This window comes from Equus przewalskii, chromosome 21 (assembly GCF_037783145.1).
Source record: "Equus przewalskii isolate Varuska chromosome 21, EquPr2, whole genome shotgun sequence".
Classification (NCBI taxonomy): domain Eukaryota; kingdom Metazoa; phylum Chordata; class Mammalia; order Perissodactyla; family Equidae; genus Equus; species Equus przewalskii.
This window is the reverse complement of record NC_091851.1, coordinates 44,475,354-44,496,831: the sequence shown is the minus strand read 5'-3', so window position 1 is coordinate 44,496,831 and position 21,478 is coordinate 44,475,354. Positions and strand designations below refer to the sequence as shown.

General features: G+C 51.8%; 1 protein-coding gene and 1 long non-coding RNA gene across 4 annotated transcripts in view; one reads left to right on the top strand and one right to left on the bottom strand.

Annotated features, from left to right (window-relative positions):
* Nucleotides 1-7,352: 7,352 nt before the first annotated feature.
* On the bottom strand, nucleotides 7,353-15,914 carry CIMIP1 (ciliary microtubule inner protein 1). Of its 2 annotated transcripts, none has more exons than XM_008514029.2 (4): nucleotides 15,760-15,914; nucleotides 13,486-13,567; nucleotides 11,972-12,073; nucleotides 7,353-7,980 (listed from the first exon to the last, which is right to left on the bottom strand). In XM_008514029.2, exons 1-4 carry the CDS (start codon nucleotides 15,825-15,827, stop codon nucleotides 7,819-7,821), a joined length of 414 nt encoding a protein of 137 aa, XP_008512251.1. In that variant the 5' UTR covers nucleotides 15,828-15,914; the 3' UTR covers nucleotides 7,353-7,818. The 2 variants fall into 2 exon arrangements, with proteins under 2 accessions (XP_008512251.1, XP_070445734.1); XM_070589633.1 differs by having other exon boundaries at nucleotides 15,631-15,859.
* Nucleotides 15,909-21,478, top strand: part of LOC139078308 (uncharacterized) — a 27,613-nt gene continuing 22,043 nt past the window's right edge. For both annotated transcript variants that reach the window (XR_011531240.1, XR_011531241.1), the window contains exons 1-4: nucleotides 15,909-16,279; nucleotides 16,393-16,542; nucleotides 18,904-19,110; nucleotides 20,403-20,680. This is a non-coding gene — a long non-coding RNA (uncharacterized lncRNA). The remainder of the gene's footprint in view (nucleotides 16,280-16,392; nucleotides 16,543-18,903; nucleotides 19,111-20,402; nucleotides 20,681-21,478) is intronic.

Genomic DNA, 21,478 nt, shown 5'->3' with positions numbered 1-21,478 from the left:
CGGCTCTCTCCCGGCTCATCCAGGAGTCATGGTTTGCTTCTTATCTAATCGGAATCACCACCCAGTCAGGCAGAACGCCGCTTATTAACCCCACAGCCATCCCCTGAAACTAAAGCCGGTTGGGCCACCTCCCAGCCGCGCTGTTACACACAGCAAGTGTGAATGCCACAGGTATTCTGGGCTCCACTGCAAAGTCTGAATGAATGGCCCAAGAAAGATACTAAGGTTTATTTTTTCATGGGAGTATGAGGGGAGTTTAATTTGTTTGTGGATATTTGAAGGAGTACCCAGCTTTCTTTGGGCCCTAGCCACAGCCAGCTCTTAAACACAGTAGGTGCTGAATAAATTCCTTACACTTAATGGAAAAGCCTGAGGACAGCCTACCTTTATGGAGGCAGAATCATTTTCATTGACAACAATGAGAGAGAAAAAAGTAGCACCAGCCACCCGGCTCAATCCCTTGGCCAGGCCAGACTCTTAACAGATACTTTGTTGCCAGCGTCTCGTTTTGTCTTCCCCCTGCTTCTGGAGAATCTGTTTCTTGACTGCCAGGGATGGAGCTAATGTTTTTTCTGGTGTCTGTCCTCCATCAAACCCTTTGCATCCTAATCCCCATTAACCGTCTTACCACCCCTGTGAGACTGAGTTTTGTGTCCTCATCTCTCAGCTGAAGAAGCAGGTGTCTGAGAGGCCCAGCCCCTGCCCAAGGCCACAGCATCTGAAAGGGCAGCACCCGAACTGCACCGCAGGCCAGCCTGGTCCCGAGCCGGCTCCTCCCTCCGCCCTGCCCCGGCTGCCTCACCATTCCCCTGACTCAACGAAGGGTCTAGCCAGCCCTTGGTGGACAGCCAAGGACAGTTTTTAAATGGCAATTTGGGGTTAAAGAGATTGTGAATTATTTTTCTGGCTTTGTCCCCCAAACTTAAACTAACAAGTGTCACCTGGAATGGTGATCCAGCTTTTGCAATTTTAAGGAAGAGTGTTGCGTGAAGACTGTTTCAGGGTATTTCCCAGGAAAAGGGCTCTGCTCCTTTTGGTGAAGTCAGTGCGGCTCGGGGGAATGTCCCCGAATTCTGGAACTTTTCAGAACATGTGGGGAATTCTCTGAGCTCTCCTGAAAATGATGGTGATCAGGTGGGTTTGCGATTTAGAAATAGCCTGGATTTGTTATCTGTTGCTGCGTAATAAATTACCCCAGAACTCAGTGGCTTAAAACACCATTTGTGATCTCACAGCTCCTGTGGGCCACGAATCCAGGGCCAGCTTGCCGGGTCCTTGGGGCCAGCGTCTCTCACAGGCCGTGGCCACCTCAAGGCTCCACTGGGAAGGACTGGCTTCCTGGCTGGTTCAGAGATTGCTGACGGGATTCAGTTCCTTGTGGCTGTTGGATTAAGACCTCACTCAGGCCCTCAGGAGCTGTTGGACGTGGTTTCCCTGAGTTCCTCGTCATGGGGGCATCGCCACAGAGCATCCCATGATGCGGCAGTGGGCTCCATCAGAGAGTGAGCAGGAGAGGGAGAGAGAGCGAGAGTGACAGCAGGAGAAGGGGAGAGCAGGAGGAGAGGAGAAAGCGTGAGATGGACGTCACAGTCTCGTAACCTAATCTGGGAAGTGGCCTCCTGTCACTCTTGCCACATTCTCTTCATCAGAAGAGAGTCACCAAGTCCTGCCCACACTCCAGGGGACAAGACTACACAAGGCCATGACTCCCATGGAGCAGGAGTCACGGAGGTCGTTTCAGAGGCGCCAGCCACAAAGGACAGCGAATTGGAGCTGTCTGGGAATTACTACAAAATGTGAGCTCCCGAAAACTTCACTTTCAGCTCAGGTTCTGTGGTGGCCAGTTGTTCCCTTTGTTTTTACCACGTGGAGTCCCTTCCCTACTTTGGGTGACCAGCTCCAGACTTCTTCCTGAGAAACACCTTCTTCTTCCCCCTCCACTGTGTGTTCTGAGCGTGTCCTCTGGGTGGGGCCCACTCCATCTCAGGGGTGGAGCCCAGGCCTAAGCCAATCAGTGCACTTCCTTTCTTAGGCCACACTGATTGGTTCAGGGATGGGACTGTTACCCAGTCAGAGTCAATGAGGCACAGCAACACTTTTGCTGGGAATCCTGGGGAATACTCTCTTCTTCCTGCTCTACTTGATACTGAGAACGGGGTGGTCAGGAGCTACTGCAGCCTTTTTGTGACTGTGAGGAGTGAGCCCATCTGAGAATGAAGTTATGGTGGATATTATGGTGACCCTCTCTACTGCCTTTTCACTGCTCCCCTACTGAGTAGGCATGGTGTGGTGTGGGCAGGGGTTGGCCTGGCTGGCCTGAGGAAGAAAATCCAGTGACTGGTTCAGGAATGGGGACACGATCCATTTCTGGCCAATGGGACTCCAAAGAGGTTTTCCAGAGAAGGGAGGGAAGCTGCTTCCTCTTTCTGCTGCCAGAGGTAAACAAGAAAGTGTGGGGGCCCTGACTGTGGATGGCATCTATCCTACAGCCATGAGGGGAACTAGCCTCAGGTGGAAGCTGACACGGGGAGTGGTAGAGCCAAGAGAGGGAAGAAAAAACACCTAGATCTTTGATGACATTGTTATGTTACTAGATTAACCCTGGTGCTCAGCCTACTTTGGGTCTCCTCTTTGTGATCTAAGAAAGTGTGTTACCGTTTTAACCATGTAGAGGGATGTTACTTATACTTGAAAGCAGCCAGATAGACCAACCTGAGGAAATTGGAGCCTATGGATCCTGGGTCCTGGTGATAGTGTTTGAATCCCTGATCAAGCTGTACCTGAAGCCAGGCCTGTCCTTGAACTTCCTGGTTACAAGAGTCCATATGTTCCTTTTGTACTTTGGCTAGCTGGGGTTGGGTTTCCTGAGAGTCCTGATACAAGTTCAAAACTAAAGGCAGATCCAAAAGAATCAGCCCTTTGATATTTTCTGTGGTGACAACATGCTATGCCCAAAATCTCTTATCCATTCCAAACTCTAAAACGCTCCAAAATCCAGAAATATTCTTGTTAGTTTGACACCAAAGCTCATTTGGGGGCAAAACTTGAACCAAATTGAGGAGAGGCTCCTAAGAGTCTTAGTTCCACTTAGTGTGAATGCGCATAAGTTTTGCTACAAAAATATTAATGGATTTAATTTTGTGGGGCTGCCCAGACCTTGCCAGAGGGTTGGGCAATATACATTGTGTGCACCATCTAAAATCGACAAGCTCTGCACTCCCAGACACATCTGGTTCCAGGCTTTGGACACTCAAAGTCCAGCGTCCCCTGGGTGTGTTTGTACATGTAAGGGCAAGACTAGTGTTTTCCAATAGTTTTATTTCACTCAACCCTGTCGTTTTCTTGTAACTCAAGCATAAGAGTTTCTAATTCGTCTTGGGCTGCGGCGTGCTTGTGGCAGAATCCTTTGCGAGTCCCCGACCCAATTACATTTTGCATCATTTCAGGGGCGGCTCGTTTAGACCGAGCCCGTCTGGAGGGTCATTGCTGTGATGTGTTTCGGCATCGTGTACACAGGTTCCCCAGCCTCGTCTCGACCTTGGAAATGTTGTGGTATTTTACAGTGTGTGGTGACATTTACGAGCCCATTTGGACATCCGCAAAGAGGGTGATTTCCATGGATTAAATGTCAAGTTTGAAGCCGTGCAGGGTAATTGAATCCTCCAGCATTGTCCACTTCGGTTCTCATCGGAGGCCATTGACTGGACGTTCGGGCTCTGTTATGAGCCCACAAGTGCGGCCCCAGCTGCTTAGGTCAGACCAAGGCCAGGAGGACGGGTGGGAGTGGGGAGGACCACAGCAGTGTAATTTGATACCTGCAGAAATGTTGGCTCCTTTTAATTTTTTAAAATAAAACACATGTGGTTAGTTGGTGAATAAATTATCAGAGGCAGGAAAAAACCCACCGAGGTTTCTGAGAGTTTGGTTCGTTTATAAAACCTAACCATCCTGTGTATGGACAGGAGCGAAAGGGTAAAAGGGAATCCGTACTGTAATGTTTAAAGGAGAAGCATTTTTAAGCGGCGCTCAACGTCTGCACAGAAGCTGGGAGTAGCTTCCCTGAAACTCAGGGGCAGCAGAAGCGTCAGTTTCCGAGAGATGTGAACACGTTTGTGTTCCCACGGCCCAAAGGATGTGTGTCTTCAGACTTTGATCTGAGTCTCTCTCTTTTTTTAAGGAAATCTTAAGACTTATAGTCACCACACTGTACATTACATGCCCAGAACTTATTTATCTTATAACTGGACATTTGCACCTTTTGACCCCTTTCCCCATTTCCTCCACCCCACCCCCGGCTCTGACAACCACCCATCTGTTCTGCTTCTGTGAGTTGGATGATTTTAGATTCCACATATAAGTGAGATCATACAGTATTTATCTTTCTCTCTCTGGCTTATTTCATTTAGCGTAATGCCCTCAAGGTCCACCCAGTTGTCAAAAATGGCAGGATTTCTTTCTTTTTTATGGCTGAGTAACATTTCTTTGTCCATTCGTCCATTGATGAACACTTAGGTTGCTTCTGTATCTTGGATGTTGTAAATAGTGCTACAATGAACATGCGAGAGCAGATGTCTCTTTGGGTCGGAGATTTTGTTTCCTTCGGCTGTGTATGCAGGAGTGGATTTGCTGGATCATATGGTGGTTCTACTTTTTATTTTTTGAGGGCCCCCCGTTACTGTTTTCCATAGTGGCTGCACCAATTTACATTCCTGCACAAAGGTTGATCTGAGTCTCCTGAGCTTCTCTTCTCCCAGGGGACTGCAGTCGAGCAGATCTAACGTGGGGACGGCCGTGCTCTTTTCCTCCACCAGTACCTAGTGGACGGGAGCGGCAGGACAGCCTCAAAACATTTACACCGCGGACTTCCGGTCTTTCTGACCGTTCAGCTGTTCACCTCCAGCCTGGTCATTTCCGTTGGCGGTATCTGCTGACCAGTCTCCCTAAAGTCAGCCTGCTGGTCAGCGTTACTCAGAAGAGTCAAACTGGACATGCTGAGTTCCTGTCCAGGCTTGAGGTCAAGACAGGTCAAGGGAGCCGATCTTTTTCGCTAGACTTTGTCGTTGCCAGACTGCTGAGGGCACGCAGATGATGGAAGACGGCCCTTGGATTCACTGTAGGATCAGGAATTAGAACAAAAAGCAACACCTGACATCGGAAGAGGCCCCAGACCACATGCGTGGCCATCAGACGAAAATGCGGTCCTGGTGGGCTTAGACTAAGCCTGAGGCACACAATCGCTCTTCCTGGCCGCTCTGCTCAACCGTGGTGGCGGCATCTGATCGCAATAAGGGACATGGGTTTCTTTGAGGGCAGATGCCTCGCCTGCAGCGAAGACCGAGATGCCAAAACATTAGGACTTAAAAGAGGCGGGCTTGGCCAGCATCCAGTTGTTTAGTCTACATCAGGCCAAACGTCTGGGTGGTTGGAAACATCTTTGGAGTTGAATGGGCCACATGACCTGTTCTCATGTTGACACAGCGCGGGTCAGGACCAATGAAAGACACGTGCTCAGGGGAGGCTGTTTTCTGAGTGGGGAGGAGAGGAGGCGGCAAATGTCTTCCATACCGTCCTAGTCTCCCGGCCGCTGTACCGAAGGACGGCAAACCAGGCAGCTGAAAGCAACAGAGGTTCACTCCCTCAGCGTCCCGGGGTCTGGAAGCGCCAAGTCAAGGTGTCAGCAGGCCAGGCTCCCCCTGCGGCCTGCAGGCAGGGTCCCTCCTCGCCGGCCTCTCCCTGGCTCCTGCTGGTTTGCTGGCAGTCCTTGGCATTCCTGGGCTTGTAGACACATCACTCTGATTCCTGCCTCCGTGTCACGCGGCCTTCTCCCCGTGTGTCAGCATCTTCACGTGGCCGTCTCCTCCCTGTGTCTCCCTCTCCTCATGTTGGATTAAGGGCCCACCCTACTCCAGCAGGACCTCATCTTAATTTAACGAATTACACCCGCAGTGACCTATTACTAAATCAGGTCACATTCATAGGTACTGGAGGTTAGGACCCCAACCTATCTTTTTTGGGGGACACAGTTTAACCCATAATACCTTGCTCCTCTTTTTTCTCAGAACCTAGAGAGCTGTGATAATTTTCCTTTAAATTTGTGGTAGGTGGGATGTCAGCCATGATGACTGTGGGATTTCTTGGTGGCGTGGCCCACGTGGCCCACGTGGCAGGCGATGAGTGTGGGCACCAAGCTCACAGGGAAAGACAAGGCTTCTTAAAGGGCTATTTCTCTTGTGTCCTGGCTCTTTCAGGCTGGGAAGCCTGTGAGAACCTGTGTTTCCCACTCTGGTTTGGACAGGGGACAGGGAACCAATGAGGTGGCTGAGAGGAGGTTTTGCTACATGGCTCTGTTCTCAGTGCCTGAGTAGCTGGCTCTGAGGGTGTCCGCAGCCAGCCCTATGGAGCAAGAAGACTGGCCACTGAAACCACGTGACTTTCAAGAGAACGGCGTCCCTGAACACGAGGAGGTCTTCTGCCAGGGGCTTCTAGGATTTAGAGACTTTGAGCCCAGAACTTGAAGGGGCTGGCCCAGATTCACTAGGAATTCTGTGCCCCCAGGATTTGCTGCCCCCAAAGTCATGGAGTCCCTTTAGAGGTGTGCTGGAGGATGCCAGTGTTCAGGGTCAGGGGAAGTTCCAGATGCGAGATTCTTGGATTGGTGAAGCACACCCACCCACACCTGGATAGGAGGGTGAGTAGGAAAGGTTGGGCGGGTGGGCCTTGTAAGTGGATCCCACCAGACAGAAGTCCCCTCAGGCCTCAGTCAGCAAACCCAGGAAGGAACCCGTCCCCAAACAGTGACGATTGGCCAACCCAAGGGAGGAAGGAAGGCGTCTCCGTGGAGGGCAGATAACTGAGCACGGCCCCTCCCGCTCTGCCCACTCCAGGTCTGAAGATGGCACCGGTTCTCTGCGGCCCGGAAGCGTAACCCACCCAGCTTCCGCAGGCCTCCTGCAGCCCCTCCGCTCTCCTCCTCTAGGGGTCTAGCTGGAGGGACCTGCGGGCACACTGGCTTCTCCTTCTGGTGCTTTGACCGGCTGGACACCCCACTCCCCACTCCCCATTTGTAGGACCTGGGCAAAGACTCAGGGCTAGGCAGGGACCAGAAATAAAATGTTAGCCAAAGGGTTAATGTTGAATGTCCGCGGGGGAAGGACGATTACCTGGTTGGCCAGCTTGGCTGCCGTCTGTGCTGCGAAGGGGTCCGGGGCAGGCAGGCAAGGAGGGTTTCTATAGAGCGCGTGGGAGACCCAGCCTCTCCTGGAAATCCACACTCAGTGGCACATCTTGGGTTCATTTCTGCCTTTAAAACTGTTGACCTGTTGCAAATATCCCGGGAAAGGAGACTCAAAGGATCCTCAAGGAGCTTTATTCCTCCTTGAAAGCAGGCCCAGGGAGATCCTGGGTACAGAAACACCAACATCTCATTATCAAGGGGGATGGTGAGAGGTGGGGCTGAAAGCGACATGGCGGGGTCCTAGACAAATATTTTAAAAATAAAATGACTTTTTTTTTTTTTTTTTAAAAAAGCTATACCTAGAAGTTCCCAAGGTATCAAAAAAAAAAAAAATTCAGAGAATCTATTTTGCCTAATTCATTGCATTAGCTAAGAATGTGTGTTATGAGAATATTCCAGAAGGGAGACATTGACTAATTGAAAATGTCTAGGGGCTATTTTGTCTTCTTTGCAACATCCCATGAGCAAATGTGGAGGGCAGCTATGTCCTCAGGGGGACGCTGGGACTTCTTCCTTTCCGGGGCATGGGCACCAGGTGCCTGGCGGTCCCCCTCACGGCCCAGGGCTGGAGTCTCTGTCTGGACTCAGTGTATGCCTTGCTTAGGCCAGCTCAGCTCCTTGGCGTATGCCCCTTTGCAGCTTCTGATCTCATAGTCGTGCTCCAGACACTTGTTCAGGCCCGGCACCCCGGATCTCCAGCCGATGAAGCCCTGGGTCGTCTTCGGGACTGGGGGTGATGGAAGGACCTGGAATGGAAATGCAGGGGGTTTAGTCACCTGGGGCCACAGCGACGTGAGGCGTGTCCAGGGAGGCATCAGGATCGGCCCATGAGGCCTGGTGTGGAAAAGACAGAAGGAAAAGCGTCCCTGTGAACGGGCCCTGGAAGTAAGCGCCTTGCCGTCAGTGGCACTCTGAGACTTGCGTCTTCCCTGGGGATGACTGCCACACACGCTGCCTTGTCTTGCAACCTCAGCACACTGAATTCACGACCGCCAGTGAAATCCCTTTTATTTGGTAAAAGAGCAAAAAGGGGGGAAAAAACCCTGAGGTGCAGAAATATCAAATACCACCGTTCACACTGCCCTTCATAAAACACACGACGATGCTGTGAGACGGTGCCCTGCGGCTGCAAATCTTCCAGTTTTGATTAGCAGGCTGGATGATACTTGTGTGTGCACACATATACCCAAACTGTAGGGACCACGGGAATGAAAAACAAATTTAATTAAAAACCAAAAAGAGGGGCCGGCCCTGTGGTCAAGTGGTTAGCTTCGCGCACTCTGCTTCAGAGGCCCAGGGTCTCGCCAGTTTGGATCCTGGGTGCAGACATGGCACCGCTCATCAGGCCATGCTGAGGTGGCGTCCCACACAGCACAACCAGAGGCACTCACAATTAGCATATACAACCACGTGCTGGGGGGCTTTGGGGGGAAGAGGAGAAGGAGAAGAAAGAAGATTGGCAACAGTTGCCAGCTCAGGTGCCAATCTTTAAAAAAAAAAAAAAGAAAATGAGATCCTATCTGAAACAAAAAAACACAACTTCATTAGTCAATTCCTTGGACAGATTGAAATTTTTGGAAAATGACGGCAAATATTTAGGCAGGTTTTCCCCTCCATTTGAAATACTCTTCTATTCTGCTCTTCCAGGGTGATTTGAACCCAGACAACAGTGAGGAATATTTGTCCTCCCAGAACAACTGAGATAAAGAGCTTTAATGCGCTCCGGGTTATGAGTTCACTCAGCTACAGGGATGTTTGAGCGAGGCGGTGGCAGGAGGGGACGGGCAGGGCCGGCCGGCTGCCACTGGTGGATGCAGCCCCTTAACATCTGTTCTCGATGAAATATTACAATTAATCTCCTGAGAAGCCACATGCAGGGAGGGTCATCAATGAACCCCCGAAGGCCAGGTCTCCTGCGGCCGGCAATCCTGCGGAATTGCTCAGAGGGCGGCATTTCCCCACGAGGCTGCTCCAGGAGGGTTCCGGGCACACACAGACCAGCTTTCAAGTCTCTCCAACTTGTAAGAGAAATGCAATCGGAAACCACCCTGGGATGCCACGTTTCACCCACCCAATTGGCAAAGAGATGAAAATGCCACTGTTAACAAGGGCCTTGTGGGAGAGCAGGGCGGTTCATTCGCTGTGAAGGGCAGTATTGCAATTATCCGTAAGAAAGGAAAAGGCAAACGCCCTTTGACCTGAAATCGGCCCCAGGCACTTATCCTAAGACATCCTGATCCCTGCACACGGACCTCCCGGTGTTAGTGCGGGGGACTCACGGCAGCAAAGGACGGACGTGGCCGGTCTGCATGCCCACCGGCAGGGCCTCCTTCAGCTGCCGCCCGTCCGCACCACGGAATGCTGGGCGGCAGTTTAAAAGAACAAGGCGGGCCTGTATGTTTTTGGATGGAACAACTTTGAAGATAAACTGCTAATAGAAAAAAGATGCATAAAAATACGTAAAATATGGTACAGTTTGTGTAATAACAAAAAAGCCTAGAGACCCACATACACGCATGCATATGCATATTCTATCTGTGGAAGGGTCCACGAGAGACTGGTGACAAGGGCTCCTGGGAGGCAGGGGAGGGAAGGAGGCTCTGCATAGCATGCCTTTGGGTTATGGGATACCTGTTAAAAATAAATGCTTTTTTTTTTTTTGAGGAAGATTAGCCCTGAGCTAACATCTGCCGCCAATCCTCCTCTTTTTGCTGAGGAAGACTGGCACTGAGCTAACATCCGTGCCTATCTTCCTCTACTTTATATGTGGGATGCCTACCACAGCATGGCTTGCCAAGCGGTGCCATGTCCACACCCGGGATCCGAACCGGTGAACCCTGGGCCGCTGAAGCGGAAAGTGCGCACTTAACTGCTACGCCACCAGGCTGGCCCCAATAAATGCATTTTTAAAGGCTCTGTGCACCCAGAGAGGGGATGGAGGAGAGTCAAGGATAAGATTTAAGAGCAGGGCTCTGACGTCAGACACGCCTGCTGTGTGACTGTGGGAAAGGCACTCAGCCTTCGTCAGCTTCAGTTTCCCCATCTGCAAGATGGGTTTGATGAAAATAATATCTACCTTCTAGGGTCATTGTGGAAATAAGATGCGATTACCATCTAAAGCACTCAGCAACCAAGAGAGAATAATAAAATCTAACAATTATTGGGTGCTATGTAAAAGCAGAGAAAAACTTCTGGACGGAGCTCCTCCAAATGTGAACCATGGGTAGGAGAATCTATGGATCTTTTAATTACTTTATTATTAATATTTTGCTGTATTTCTAAAAAAATTTTCACAGTGAATCATATTGCTTTATAATTGGGGGGAGAAACAACATAAGTCAGCAGAGTGCATTCATTCATTCATTCATTCATTCATTTGGCTGACAGATGCGTACCCACGGAGCTCTCACCGCATGGCAGCCACGCCATCAGACCCTGAGGGCAAGTCAGGAAAAGAAAATCCACACAGCCTGACACCCCACCCTGGCCGCCTTTGTGCTTTCTTCAGGATGCAGGGCTGTTTCTCCATAGCTGGACAGAGGGCAGAACCAGGGAGCAAAACAGGCCCATGAGACGAGGCCCAGAGGTGCACAGAACGCAGCAAATTCTAAAGGCATCTGACCCACGTCTGCGGCTGACTTGTCTCAGGTAGGAACTCCATCAAATCCTCTCTGCTGGGATTGCCCCCGTCACTCACTCAGCAACCAGAGTGACATTTCCGAAAGGTACTTGACATGCCACAGCTCTGCTTCCCATTGTAGATTGGGTTCAAATCCCAGCTCCTTCCTCTGGCCTCCGAGGTCCAGTAGGATCTGGCCGTGCCCACTTCTCCATCCACATCCCTTCCCTTCCCGCCCCAGCTCACTAAGCGCCAGCCATGTCACATCCCTCGGGGTTCCTGAAACATACCAACCTCTGTTCTGCCACAGGGCTTTTGCACATGCTGTTCCCTGGGCCTGAAATGCCTTTCCCAGGCCTGGCTCCTTGTCATCCTTCAGTCCTCAGCTCAGTGGGCACCCCCTTATCCTCTGCTATCCTCCAACACGCCACCTGCCTGCTTCCTCCAGGGCACCCAGCAGAGTATGTAATGATTTTGTTGATTTTCTTGTTTCACGTTTGTCCCTCCCCCGACCTCACCCGGAAGTAAGGGCTGGAGTCTTGTTTTCCAGCTCATCGCTGTTTGCCAACCAAGCACCTGGCACCTACTGATAGATAACAGTCATTAGCAGTCTCTAAAAGTGCCAAGTAATGTTCCAGGTCCCTCTCAGGCACCACCCCGCTGCACCCTGACACCACTCCCAGAAGTAGGTGCTTTCCTTAACTCCAAGGGGGGGAAATGGAGACACAGAGAAGTCAAGCCACTTGCTCAAGACCACACAGGAGGTGAGCGGCTGTGCAGTCTGACTGCCGAGCCCGGCTCTACCTGCCCTGCTCTGCTGCCCACTCCCTTCAATGTTGGCTGAGAACGAGTGGATCCGGCCCTCCTGTTCTTGGCTTCCCTCTGCTTCTGCAGAGCCAGGCGCGGCGGCTCTCGCCTGCGCCTGCGTGGGGACGAGTAGCCCGCTCTGTCTCCCACGCGTGGGCTTGGGGAGGGCGTGGAAACTGGGCTCCCCACGTGCGGGGTCCTGCTGCGCTCTTACCTGTGGCGGCTGGCACTCTGGGCCTGCAGTGAACACAGCGTCCGGCGGGGCTTATGTCTTACTTAGGAAAACAAGTATGTAAAACGGCTTTGCGAACCTTGATGTATTTCTCCACTGGGGTCACTGGCCGGATGCAGAACCGCTGGGGAAGCTCGATTTTGGGCTGTGGGGTGGGGTCTGCTTCTTCACCCTTGATCAGCTGAAACACAGGCCCCAGAGACAGGAAACCACGGGCTGAGACGGGTGGAAGTGTCCTCTGCATCGTGCCCCCAGAACACTGCATTTTACAGCTGACAAAAGGGGGGGCTCGTGAACACTGGGGAGCTTGTCGCAGTCACACAGCTAGAAAGGGGTCGAGCGGGACTCGCACGCGGGCCAGCTCAGCCCCAAGTGCAATGGCCTGCTCGTGGCAGCCCGCTAACTTATATTCCCGAGTAGTAATCTGAGAAAACTTTACAGGTTACGGACTCAAATTTGACAATGCCAACAAGGCTCCAGGACCAACCTTTAAAATATTAGAGGAGACTTCCTAGCCCTCCTTTTAATTTTTAAAGCAATTTTGAACTCTTCAAAGACCCAAATTACATATAGAGAATATTAACATAGACTCTTTTTATGCATATTATATTAATAAAGACCCACTTTATGCATAAAATTTCAAATTGTATAACTCTCCACGTATTAAGAAAACTCATTAAGCATGGCATAATTTCAAAGCTAGTGGGGTGTGGTTTCTGCTGCCTTGAGTCATGAACGTTTTGAATGAGGTGGGTCTTAGTCGGGTCCGTACCCCTTCAAAGAAATGGGCTTCCTCGTGTCGTGTCCCAGAGATAGTCTGAAAAGCTGCAACCTGGCACCCACCACCCCACGAAGCCCGCACAAGCGTTTGGTGCGTCTCTATGATGTTTCGTAAATCTGAACCACTATTCTAGACTCAGGAGATTTCATGTAAACATGTGGACTTCCGGACTCTCTTGAACGATCGGCATATGCAGCTGGTCTCTGGGTGGCAGCATCAGCAGGGTGATGGCGGCTGCCCCCGGAAGGGGCTAGAGGTCTCCTTGTTGGCATCTCCACCCTCCCTGTTAATAATGCCTGGCCCTTGTCCCTTTCTGTTACCTGTGTGCTGTAGGAAATACCAGGCTATTTTCCTAAGGATCCCTCATGGCTTCACTCCTCCTCATTCCCTCTGAACCTCACAGTCACTCACCGAGGCAGCCGAGGACTGTCACCCCATTTTACAGATGGGGAGTCCGAGGCCAAGTGGCCCTGGAACTAGACAGACCAGCTTCTCCCCATGGCGCCTCCTTACTAGCGGTGTGACTTTGCGCTTCTTCGAGCTTAATTTCCTAATGTGTAAAATGGGTGTAAGACAGCGCCCCTGGCACAGGGCTCGTTGTGCGGGTTCAGATCAAGCACCCGGAGCGTGCCCAGCCCGTAGTCAGCACCCCCTAAATGCGTGAGTGGAAGGACCTGTGAGGCGTCAGAGTTCACAGGCTTCACACACCACACGCTCTTTAATTTTATTCTTGCAAATTATACACTTCATAACCGTTTACTCTTGGAAATAATTGATTCTATAACCTCCGGGCTCATAAAATTTATATTTACCTCCTCCAGGGGGGTTGTTAAAAATCCCCATTTCTGGGCCCAGTTTTGCCGTGCTTCAGTTTCAGCTTTCAGGCGGTATTTCCTGAAACAGAAAGCTCCTGAGTGGGGGCCGACATTTGACAATGGTGAAAGCAGCGGAGCCTCAAAGGCCCACCGGGGAGAATTTTGCATTGGTCAGTGCGCCCTGCCTGAGTGACGCGTCTGTGCCAGGGAGGGGCCGGTCCCTGCCCCAGGACCTTGCATGCCGCGAGGGAGATGTGCAGCTAAAGCACCAGTGATGCTGGCTGCACGGCGCCCGGGAGCGATGGACCGGGGTGGACTCTGCCCGGGGGGATGTGCAGGTGCGGGACTCCTTGTTTTGGGGGCCCTGTGAGCCGCAGGAACGGCCCTGTGTTAAACCATGACGGACGTGCGTATTAAGTACCCTTGTTCTCGGGGCAAAGGCCAGGGCAGAGGGAGGGGGCCCCTGGGACACAGAACTTGAGGGGGCCCGTTCCCAGTGCAGAGCCAGCAGCTGCACCACCTGGAGGCAGAGCCCTCCCAGCTACTGCACCCCAGGGGCCTCGCTTGCCTGGCCTAAGCCCAGCCCTGTTTCTGCTCCACATTAAATATAATTTATATGTGACCACCTCTGAGCTGAGCTGAGCTGCAGCTGAAGAGCTGGTGTATCACATTTTGCAAAAATCTAATTAAATGTTTATTCATTTTGATTTTCAAGTTTCTTTTTCTATTTTGAAATCAGTATCTGCACCCCCTACCCTCCTGTGTCTCAGCAGTTTCGGAGGCTCTGGCCAAGCTCTTTGCCCTGGGCACTGAGTATCTGAAACTGAGTCTATTTCCAGTGGAGATGTAACATGAGCCAAAAATATGAGCCACATCTGGTATTTTAAATTTTTTGGTAGCCACACTGAAAAAAAAAAGTAAAAATCAACAGGTGAACTTAATTTTTTTTTTTTTGGTGAGGAAGATTGTCCCTGAGCTAATGTCTGTACCAATCTTCCTCTATTTTGTATGTGGGACAATGCCACAGCATGGCTTGATGAGCGGTGTGTCGGTCTGTGCTCAGGATCTGAACCCAAGAACACTGGGCTGCCAAAGCAGAGCCTGAAAACTTAACCACTATGCCACTGGGCCAGCCCCAGGTGAACTTAATTTTAATATCACTTTTTTTTTTGATATGAAATCTTTGAAATCTGGTATTTTACATTTATAGTTCATCCCGACTTGGAACAGTTACATTTCAGGTGCTCAGCACCCACTTTGGACATTGACTAGAACAGTCTACGGCTTCACTGGCTCTGTTCACGTAGGAAGGGCCATCTCATTTGGGTCTTAAAGGATGAGTAGGAGTTTGTCTGGTGGAGAAGGGAGACAAGGGCATTCCAGGCAGAGGGAACAGATCCTGCTATGGTGATGTTTCCTATTGGGTTTGCTTGGAGAAAGATAAAAATTTTTTAAAACATTAATAGTTGTGTATTTTATGCCAAATAATACTGGCTTTCCATTTTCAAGAGTGATATAACGTTTTCTGTAAAAATAAATCTATTAAGTGAAACACCAGTTTAAAGAAAAATAGGAAGTGACTATTACAAGTTTTAGAAGGAGGTGGCAACAGTCCCGGAGATGAGGAATAAGAAAACGGAGGCTTCAGAGCTGAGCAGTCATGGTTTGCTGTTACTAAAATTCGCTAACTTGCATCTAAATTAGCAACTTCTCACATTGATTAAAACTTCAAAGAGATGGGATAATACTTATCAGTCAGATACAATGCCAAATAAGATATCCTTACAAATGTCTGCTGAACCCAAATCTTTTAGAAAATGAATCTAGTCTTTAAATTAAAATTTCTTATTGTTAAAAAAAAACATGAAAAGCAAGAGAGGGTGTAAAGTGTACGTGTCTCTCATTCAAATGGAACAAATATTGAGATTTCTGTCTACTTTTTAAAAAAGTTCGGTAAATCTTAAAAATGAGAACGAACACACGAGTCGGCTCTCAACAAGCAAAGCTTTGCAGGTGGTCGTAAAGCCAGATGCAAAATCTTCCAGGCCTTCGCGGCGTGCCTAGGAGAAGAGCGAGAAAGAAAAGCCGCCTTGTCGCTCCCGCTCCCTAACATCCACCCCTTTCCTCAGTTTCCCTGACCACCTCCAGCGCACGCTCCTCGCCCCCAGCGGTCGGCCACCTCCAAGACTCGGTGGGGAAACTGAGGCCGCCAGGTGAGCACACTTCATGTGGGAACAGCCCAGCCCGCGGGTTACCGGATCCGGGCGTTACCAGATCTCGTCCTGGGCCACGAGGTTCATGCGCTCGGCCGCGGCCGTGCTGAGCGGTTTCTGCGCCATGGGGCTCGTCTCCGTGTCGCTGCGCCCCGCGCGCACCCGCCCTGGGCTCAGCGTCTCGCGTCGCCCGGGAGACCGGTTGCCAAGCAACGCGGGACGCAGAGGCGGAGGCGGCGCGGCGCCTGGAGAGGGTGGGGCGGCTGGGCTGCCCGGGCGTCGGAGTCCTTGCCCACCTCCCTGCGCTCCTGCCTGGCCCCCGCTGCAGCAGCCGTCCTCTGCGGAAGACAGTGGGGAGACCTCAACACCTAACCCCCCCGCCCCGTTTAACATTTAGACCCGTAATGCAGGTACACACACCGACAGGGGTACCAATCCTCAGTGCACCAAGCTTGATGGAGCCGGTCACAGAGACCTCGTGCCTGTAACCACCGCCCGGGTTAGGAAATAGGTCACTCCAGCCCGCCCCGCCTGTCGACTTCTCTCGGCGGGGATTTTTCCCACTGTTTCAGCTTCGTGTGAGTGGGACCATCCAGGTGTCCTTCGTGCGCGGCTTCCTTGCCCAGTGTTGTTTGAAGGGTTCGTGCATATAGATACAAGGAGCCATAGTGTGTTCGTTTCCGTTCTCTAGTGTTCCATTCTGCAGACGGCATCGGGGCTGAGGTTTGGGCCACCACGGAAGTGCTGCCGTGAATATTACGGCACATGGCTTACGCAGAGCATCCACACGCATTTCTGTCGGCATCCACTCTTTGTAACAATCCCCAAATGAAATCCACAGGTAATATCGCCTTCAGACCCCACACCCTGCACTGTCTCTTTCATGCCCATCGACTCCAATCCCTCATTATTGGGATGATCATTTGGCATTTGGTGTTTGTTGACTGACTCATTGACCTCCTAAGGATTCCACCATACCGTGTTGTCATGGGCCTGGGACTGAAGGATGGGTCTAAGAGACAATAGTAAGTGGGTCTACTGCACAGGCCAGGGGAGCGTTTCTCTGCTTGAGCAGCCATGGGGGACACAGGAGTCCAGAGCCTCATGGACTAGAAGCATGGAGGCGGCACCCTGCCGCTGGTGTAACGTCGTCTCTTAGATAATTACCGCGGCCACTCTGAGAAGCGGGTGTCCGCTGTCCTCGCGGCGGCTCTCCCTCCCTCCCCGTCCCTGTCTTCCTGCGTCAGCAACAGGCCCCTGCTTTCATGGGCGGTTGGAGGACGTGTTTTCCTCTCATAAGGACGTTCCCCACACCTGAGGTGCGTGAGGCTTTTCTCGGCTGTTGGAAGCGCGGGGTGGAGGCCCAAGGTCGGGGCGGTCCCACTGCCCACTCAGCCGAAACAGCGAGGGGGCGGGAATGGGGCTGAATGGGTTAAGCAGCGCCGTGCTGAGCAGGCCTGGGGCGTCCAGGGGATGGGATTTCCTCCCTGGCCTTTCCTCTGGGGTGGCCGTTCCTCTGACAAGAGGGAGGAGGTCCTGGAGAGAACTGAATAGGGTGGCTAGGAAGAGAGGCTGCAACGTCCGCTTCTCCCCTGGGACCTCCTAAGACGATTCTGTTAAAAAGATTAATTAAGAGTAAATTCGTTGCTGAATGTCTGTGAATGCCCGACCCCCGAGGGTTTATTCATCTGCAGTGTTTGTGGGGCTCCGCCTGTGTGCCTGAGGGCCCGGGAGGGAACAAGACGACAGAGTCCTTGTCCTCCCGGGGCTGACGTGTCTGGAGGGAAGACAGCCGATGAAGGCGGGACATGGAGGCACTTACGATGGGGCCAGGAGAGACGCGTGCAGCGAAGGAAGGGAACCCAGGGAAGGAGGCCAGAGGCCACAGAGGTCAGGTGGGGGCACGGAACGGGCTGTTTCAGCCGGTGGTCGGAAGGCTTCTCTGAGCAGGGACATCTGAGCACAGGTCTGGGGAGGGCGGGACCCGTTTGAAGGGACTGGAAGAGTTTTCCAGGCAGGGGAGAAGCGCAGGGCAATGGTCCTGAGACACGCAGCCTGGTGTGTCTGAAGAGCACCCAGGAGGCCAGGGCAGCTGGAGAGTTCCCTGGAGAGTGGGGCTGGGTGCAGAAATGGAAAAGCAAACACAATGCCTTCCAGGAGTGCCACTGACTAGGGACTCGGAGATGAATGCAATGGGAGGATAGTGCACCTGGTATATGAAGTGACAGTAGGATGAATGCAGTTCAGAGTGAGCCCTGGATGTGGCAGAAGTGTGCAGAGGAGGTGATGAGTGAGTTGGGTTTTGAAGGTTGAATAAGAGTTTGCAGTCCAGCCTGTTCTTCTCAGAAATATCTGTGTGGGGAATCCTGGGGGATGAGTCCGGGACTAGAAATGGGGTGTCTATTGTGTTTAAGTGCACAGGCTTTGGGGTCCATAAGGGCTTAAATCTTGGCTCTGCCGTGACGGTCTCAGAGACTTTGGGCAAGTGGGTTGACTCTCTGAGCCCCGGTTTCCTCATCTGTGGAACGAGCTCCTGGCGATCCTGGGAGGCTGTGAGGAGCACATGAGAAGGGCTGGGCTCTCACGGATAACGGATAATGTCACCGAGGAATAGCGCCTTGTCTCGAGCAGGGCCCTCCGCCTGGGTCACGAAGCTTTGGGAACAGCGTGGGGAGATGGAAGGGAGCTGAGTGGGGCTGGGGTTTGCTCTCTGACCACGTCGGTTTTGAGGAAGAGGCTGTGGACAGCCGCTGACTGGGCTGAGAGGTGAGAGCTGCGCTCGCTGGGGCGCTCCCGGGCCACCCTGAGGCGCCACTGTTCGCCGGGCCCTGGCTGGTGCCTCCCGCCACTCTCTCTACACGGGGGGAGGTTCACTTGTGACTGTTTTGCAGAAGGGAAAAGTGGCTCAAACGACAGGTGGAGGAGAAAGGACTTGAACCAGACCGCAAAGCCCTCTGTCTTACCGTGAACTCTGGGCTTCCAGGGCCCCTCTTTCTCCCCAGGGCTGGGAGCCTCAGTGGGGGTAGGATGGGGCATCCATATTCCTGGTCTTCCTCGCTCTCCCGACTGGTGAGGATGCCCTTTTCTCTCTGGGTGATTTCCAAGTGGCTGCAGCTTGGCTGTGCTGTCAACTCTAAGCAGCAAATGATACTTGAGGAAGAAGCTCGGTGCCGGCTTTTCCTAGGTCGTGTCTCCATTCCAGGTAGTCTCCCGGCACAGCGGAGCCTGTGAAGACGCATCAGGACCCACTGTGCTTCCAGGTGGCTGCAGCTGATAGGGGCCCGAGGTCACATAGAGACCTCAAGATGCCAGTGCCCCAGCCCTCCCTGAAGACCCCTTCCTGACCGATGGGCACAGGACTCGCTTCAACCAGCCGTGAACAGAGCCGGACCCACTGTCCCATCAGCGTGTGGGTATCAGCCCCTAATTAGCATAACCACCTGAGCCCTCAGCTGGAGGGCTGCCAGGTTCAGCAAATAGAAACACAGGATGTCCAGTTAGATTCGAATGTCCTGGAGCATCCTTCTACGACACTACACTCAGACTAAGAAGTCTTTTGTCATCTATCTATTAATTGAGCTGGGCATCCTGTATCCTTTCTGACCACCCACCCTCAGTGAATTTCTTCACTTGTGTACATACCGTGCTCAGCAAATTAGTACATTCACACATATGGAATCTTGTTTTAGTTTTTACTTCTGGTGGTCTGTTTTCTCTTTGTTTCATCTATATCTTTCTCCTTCTCTCCTTATTCTGGGGGTTGAAACCTCCTCCCTATAATATATATATATATATTTTTTTTGAGGAAGATTAGCCCTGAGCTAACATCTGCCACCAATCCTCCTCTTTTTGCTGAGAAAGACTGGCACTGAGCTCACATCCGTGCCCATCTTCCTCTACTTTATATGTGGGACGCCTACCACAGCATGGCTTGATGAGTGGTGCCATGTCCGCACCCGGGATCCCAACCTGTGAACCCCGGGCCGCCGAAGCGGAACTTGCGCACTCAACCACTGTGCCACCGGGCAGGCCCCTCCCTATAATAGTTAAAATAAGAAATTCAGGGACCTCTGACACACACACTTTCTTCCCCTAATACTTATTTTATTTTTTGAAGAAATGTTATTTGTCGTAGATTTCAAACAGGAAGAGCCGAGGGAGAAAAGGACCACCATCCTTGCCGATCATACATGGGAACCGAAGGGAATATTTACAGCTTGCAGAAGCTTTGCCATGTTCCCGCATATTAATATTTTTGGCCCTCTCTCAGCATTCTGGGACAGTTTATTTTTTATTCTTAATTTTTTTTCATCTTGCTGTTGCTTTATAAAACATTTCGACAACTGGAGCCAACTGCTTCCTTTTAGTTTTTAAGCTTAAACAGTTTTTTTTAATTTTATGATTTTTTTTCTTTTTTGAACCAAAGAACGCTCTGTGCAGCGAGCGGCCCCTGCCAGCCGGCTGCCTTTTCGCAGCACGGTGGTTATTACCTCGACTGTGTGCAAAGGCGTGAAGGCTCGAGCTGCAAGCGCCAATTGGCAGGAAAGCATTGATGGTTTAACCGAGCCTCAGCTTGAGGAACTCACGGGTTCCAGTCTTCCACACCCATTGCGCTCTCTTTAGTCACAGCAACAGAACTCTTCTCTCACTTACAAATAGTCTGCACGCCACACACCTACAGTAACAATTAACATTCTCCAGGTCTTGTTGAAGAGAGAAGCCGAGCGCCTCCACCGCACCCCGGGAGCCTCCCTCGGGAGCCGGTGCTCCTTCGGCCTGGTGATCGAGGATGGCTCCTGCTGCGCCCGCAGCCGGCCCAGCGTGTTTCCTCCTGCTCCTCCTCTCTCCCCTTCCTCTCCAGCTTCTCTTGCGCCAGCTCGGAGGAAGGTCTGACCCCTGATGAAAAGAAAAGTCAGTTGGAATGCAAGAGAGCAGAACCAACTTTGCCTTCCAAGTGTGGCTGAGGCTCACCAGTCTTGGTAATTCAAGGTGCTGGGTGCCCAGGATCCCACTTCCGGTGGCTGTTAGAATCGAAAGCAGAGGGGCCCGCGGCTTTTCACTCTGTGCTCCTGCAGTGAGGGCTCCGTGCTCGAGGAGGAGCCTGGTTAGAAATGCAGATGCTCTGAGAACGGAGGTGTCCCCTCTGAAGGGCTTGGACATAGCTTTTAGTCACAAACATTGAACTTGAATGGGAACTCAAGTGCAGTAATTATCAATTATTCCACAGACAGTTTATTTAGCTGTACTGGCCATGCGAAGGGCCTTTGCTGCTCGAGGAGGACCGGCTGCCCCGGGTTCTGTGGACGGAGGGTCAGACTGAGGGTTTTGAAGGGCAACTGGATAACTGGGTAGGAAGGGAGGAGGAAGCTGATTTCCGCATCCTTTATGTAAGATGACAACATCCACTCATTCACTCACCAGGTGGCACCAGGCAGACTCCTCCCGTCTGCCATCTGCTGAGGCCTAAGGCAGGATGATTTAGAACGGCCGTTCATTCATTCAACCAACAAACATTCATGAGTCTTGTCTCTGTGCTGGGCCGTGGGCTGGGCTCTGGGACCCAGCAGAGACAAGACTGGCCTAGTTTCAGCCTCAGGAAGCTTCCAGTCCAGTAAATAAGTAAACCAGGAGATTTTCAGACAGGGACAAGTCTATATAAACATAGAGAGGCTGGTGTGGGGTCAGGGGGTCCCCTTAACAGGGTGGTCAGGGAAGGTAGCATCTGAGCAGGGACCTGAGCCATGCGAGCAGGCGGTCCCTGGCGACAGCGCAGGAGA

Coding starts and splice junctions, on each gene's coding strand:
- CIMIP1 (XM_070589633.1), bottom strand. CDS start 15,716: ATGAAGTGTGCTCACCTGGCGGCCTCAGTTTCCCCACCGAGTCTTGGA. Junction 13,568..15,630: donor GCGAGGAGCGTGCGCTGGAG/GTGGTCAGGGAA, acceptor TTTCTGTTTCAG/GAAATACCGCCTGAAAGCTG. Junction 12,074..13,485: donor TAACAACCCCCCTGGAGGAG/GTAAATATAAAT, acceptor CCTGTGTTTCAG/CTGATCAAGGGTGAAGAAGC.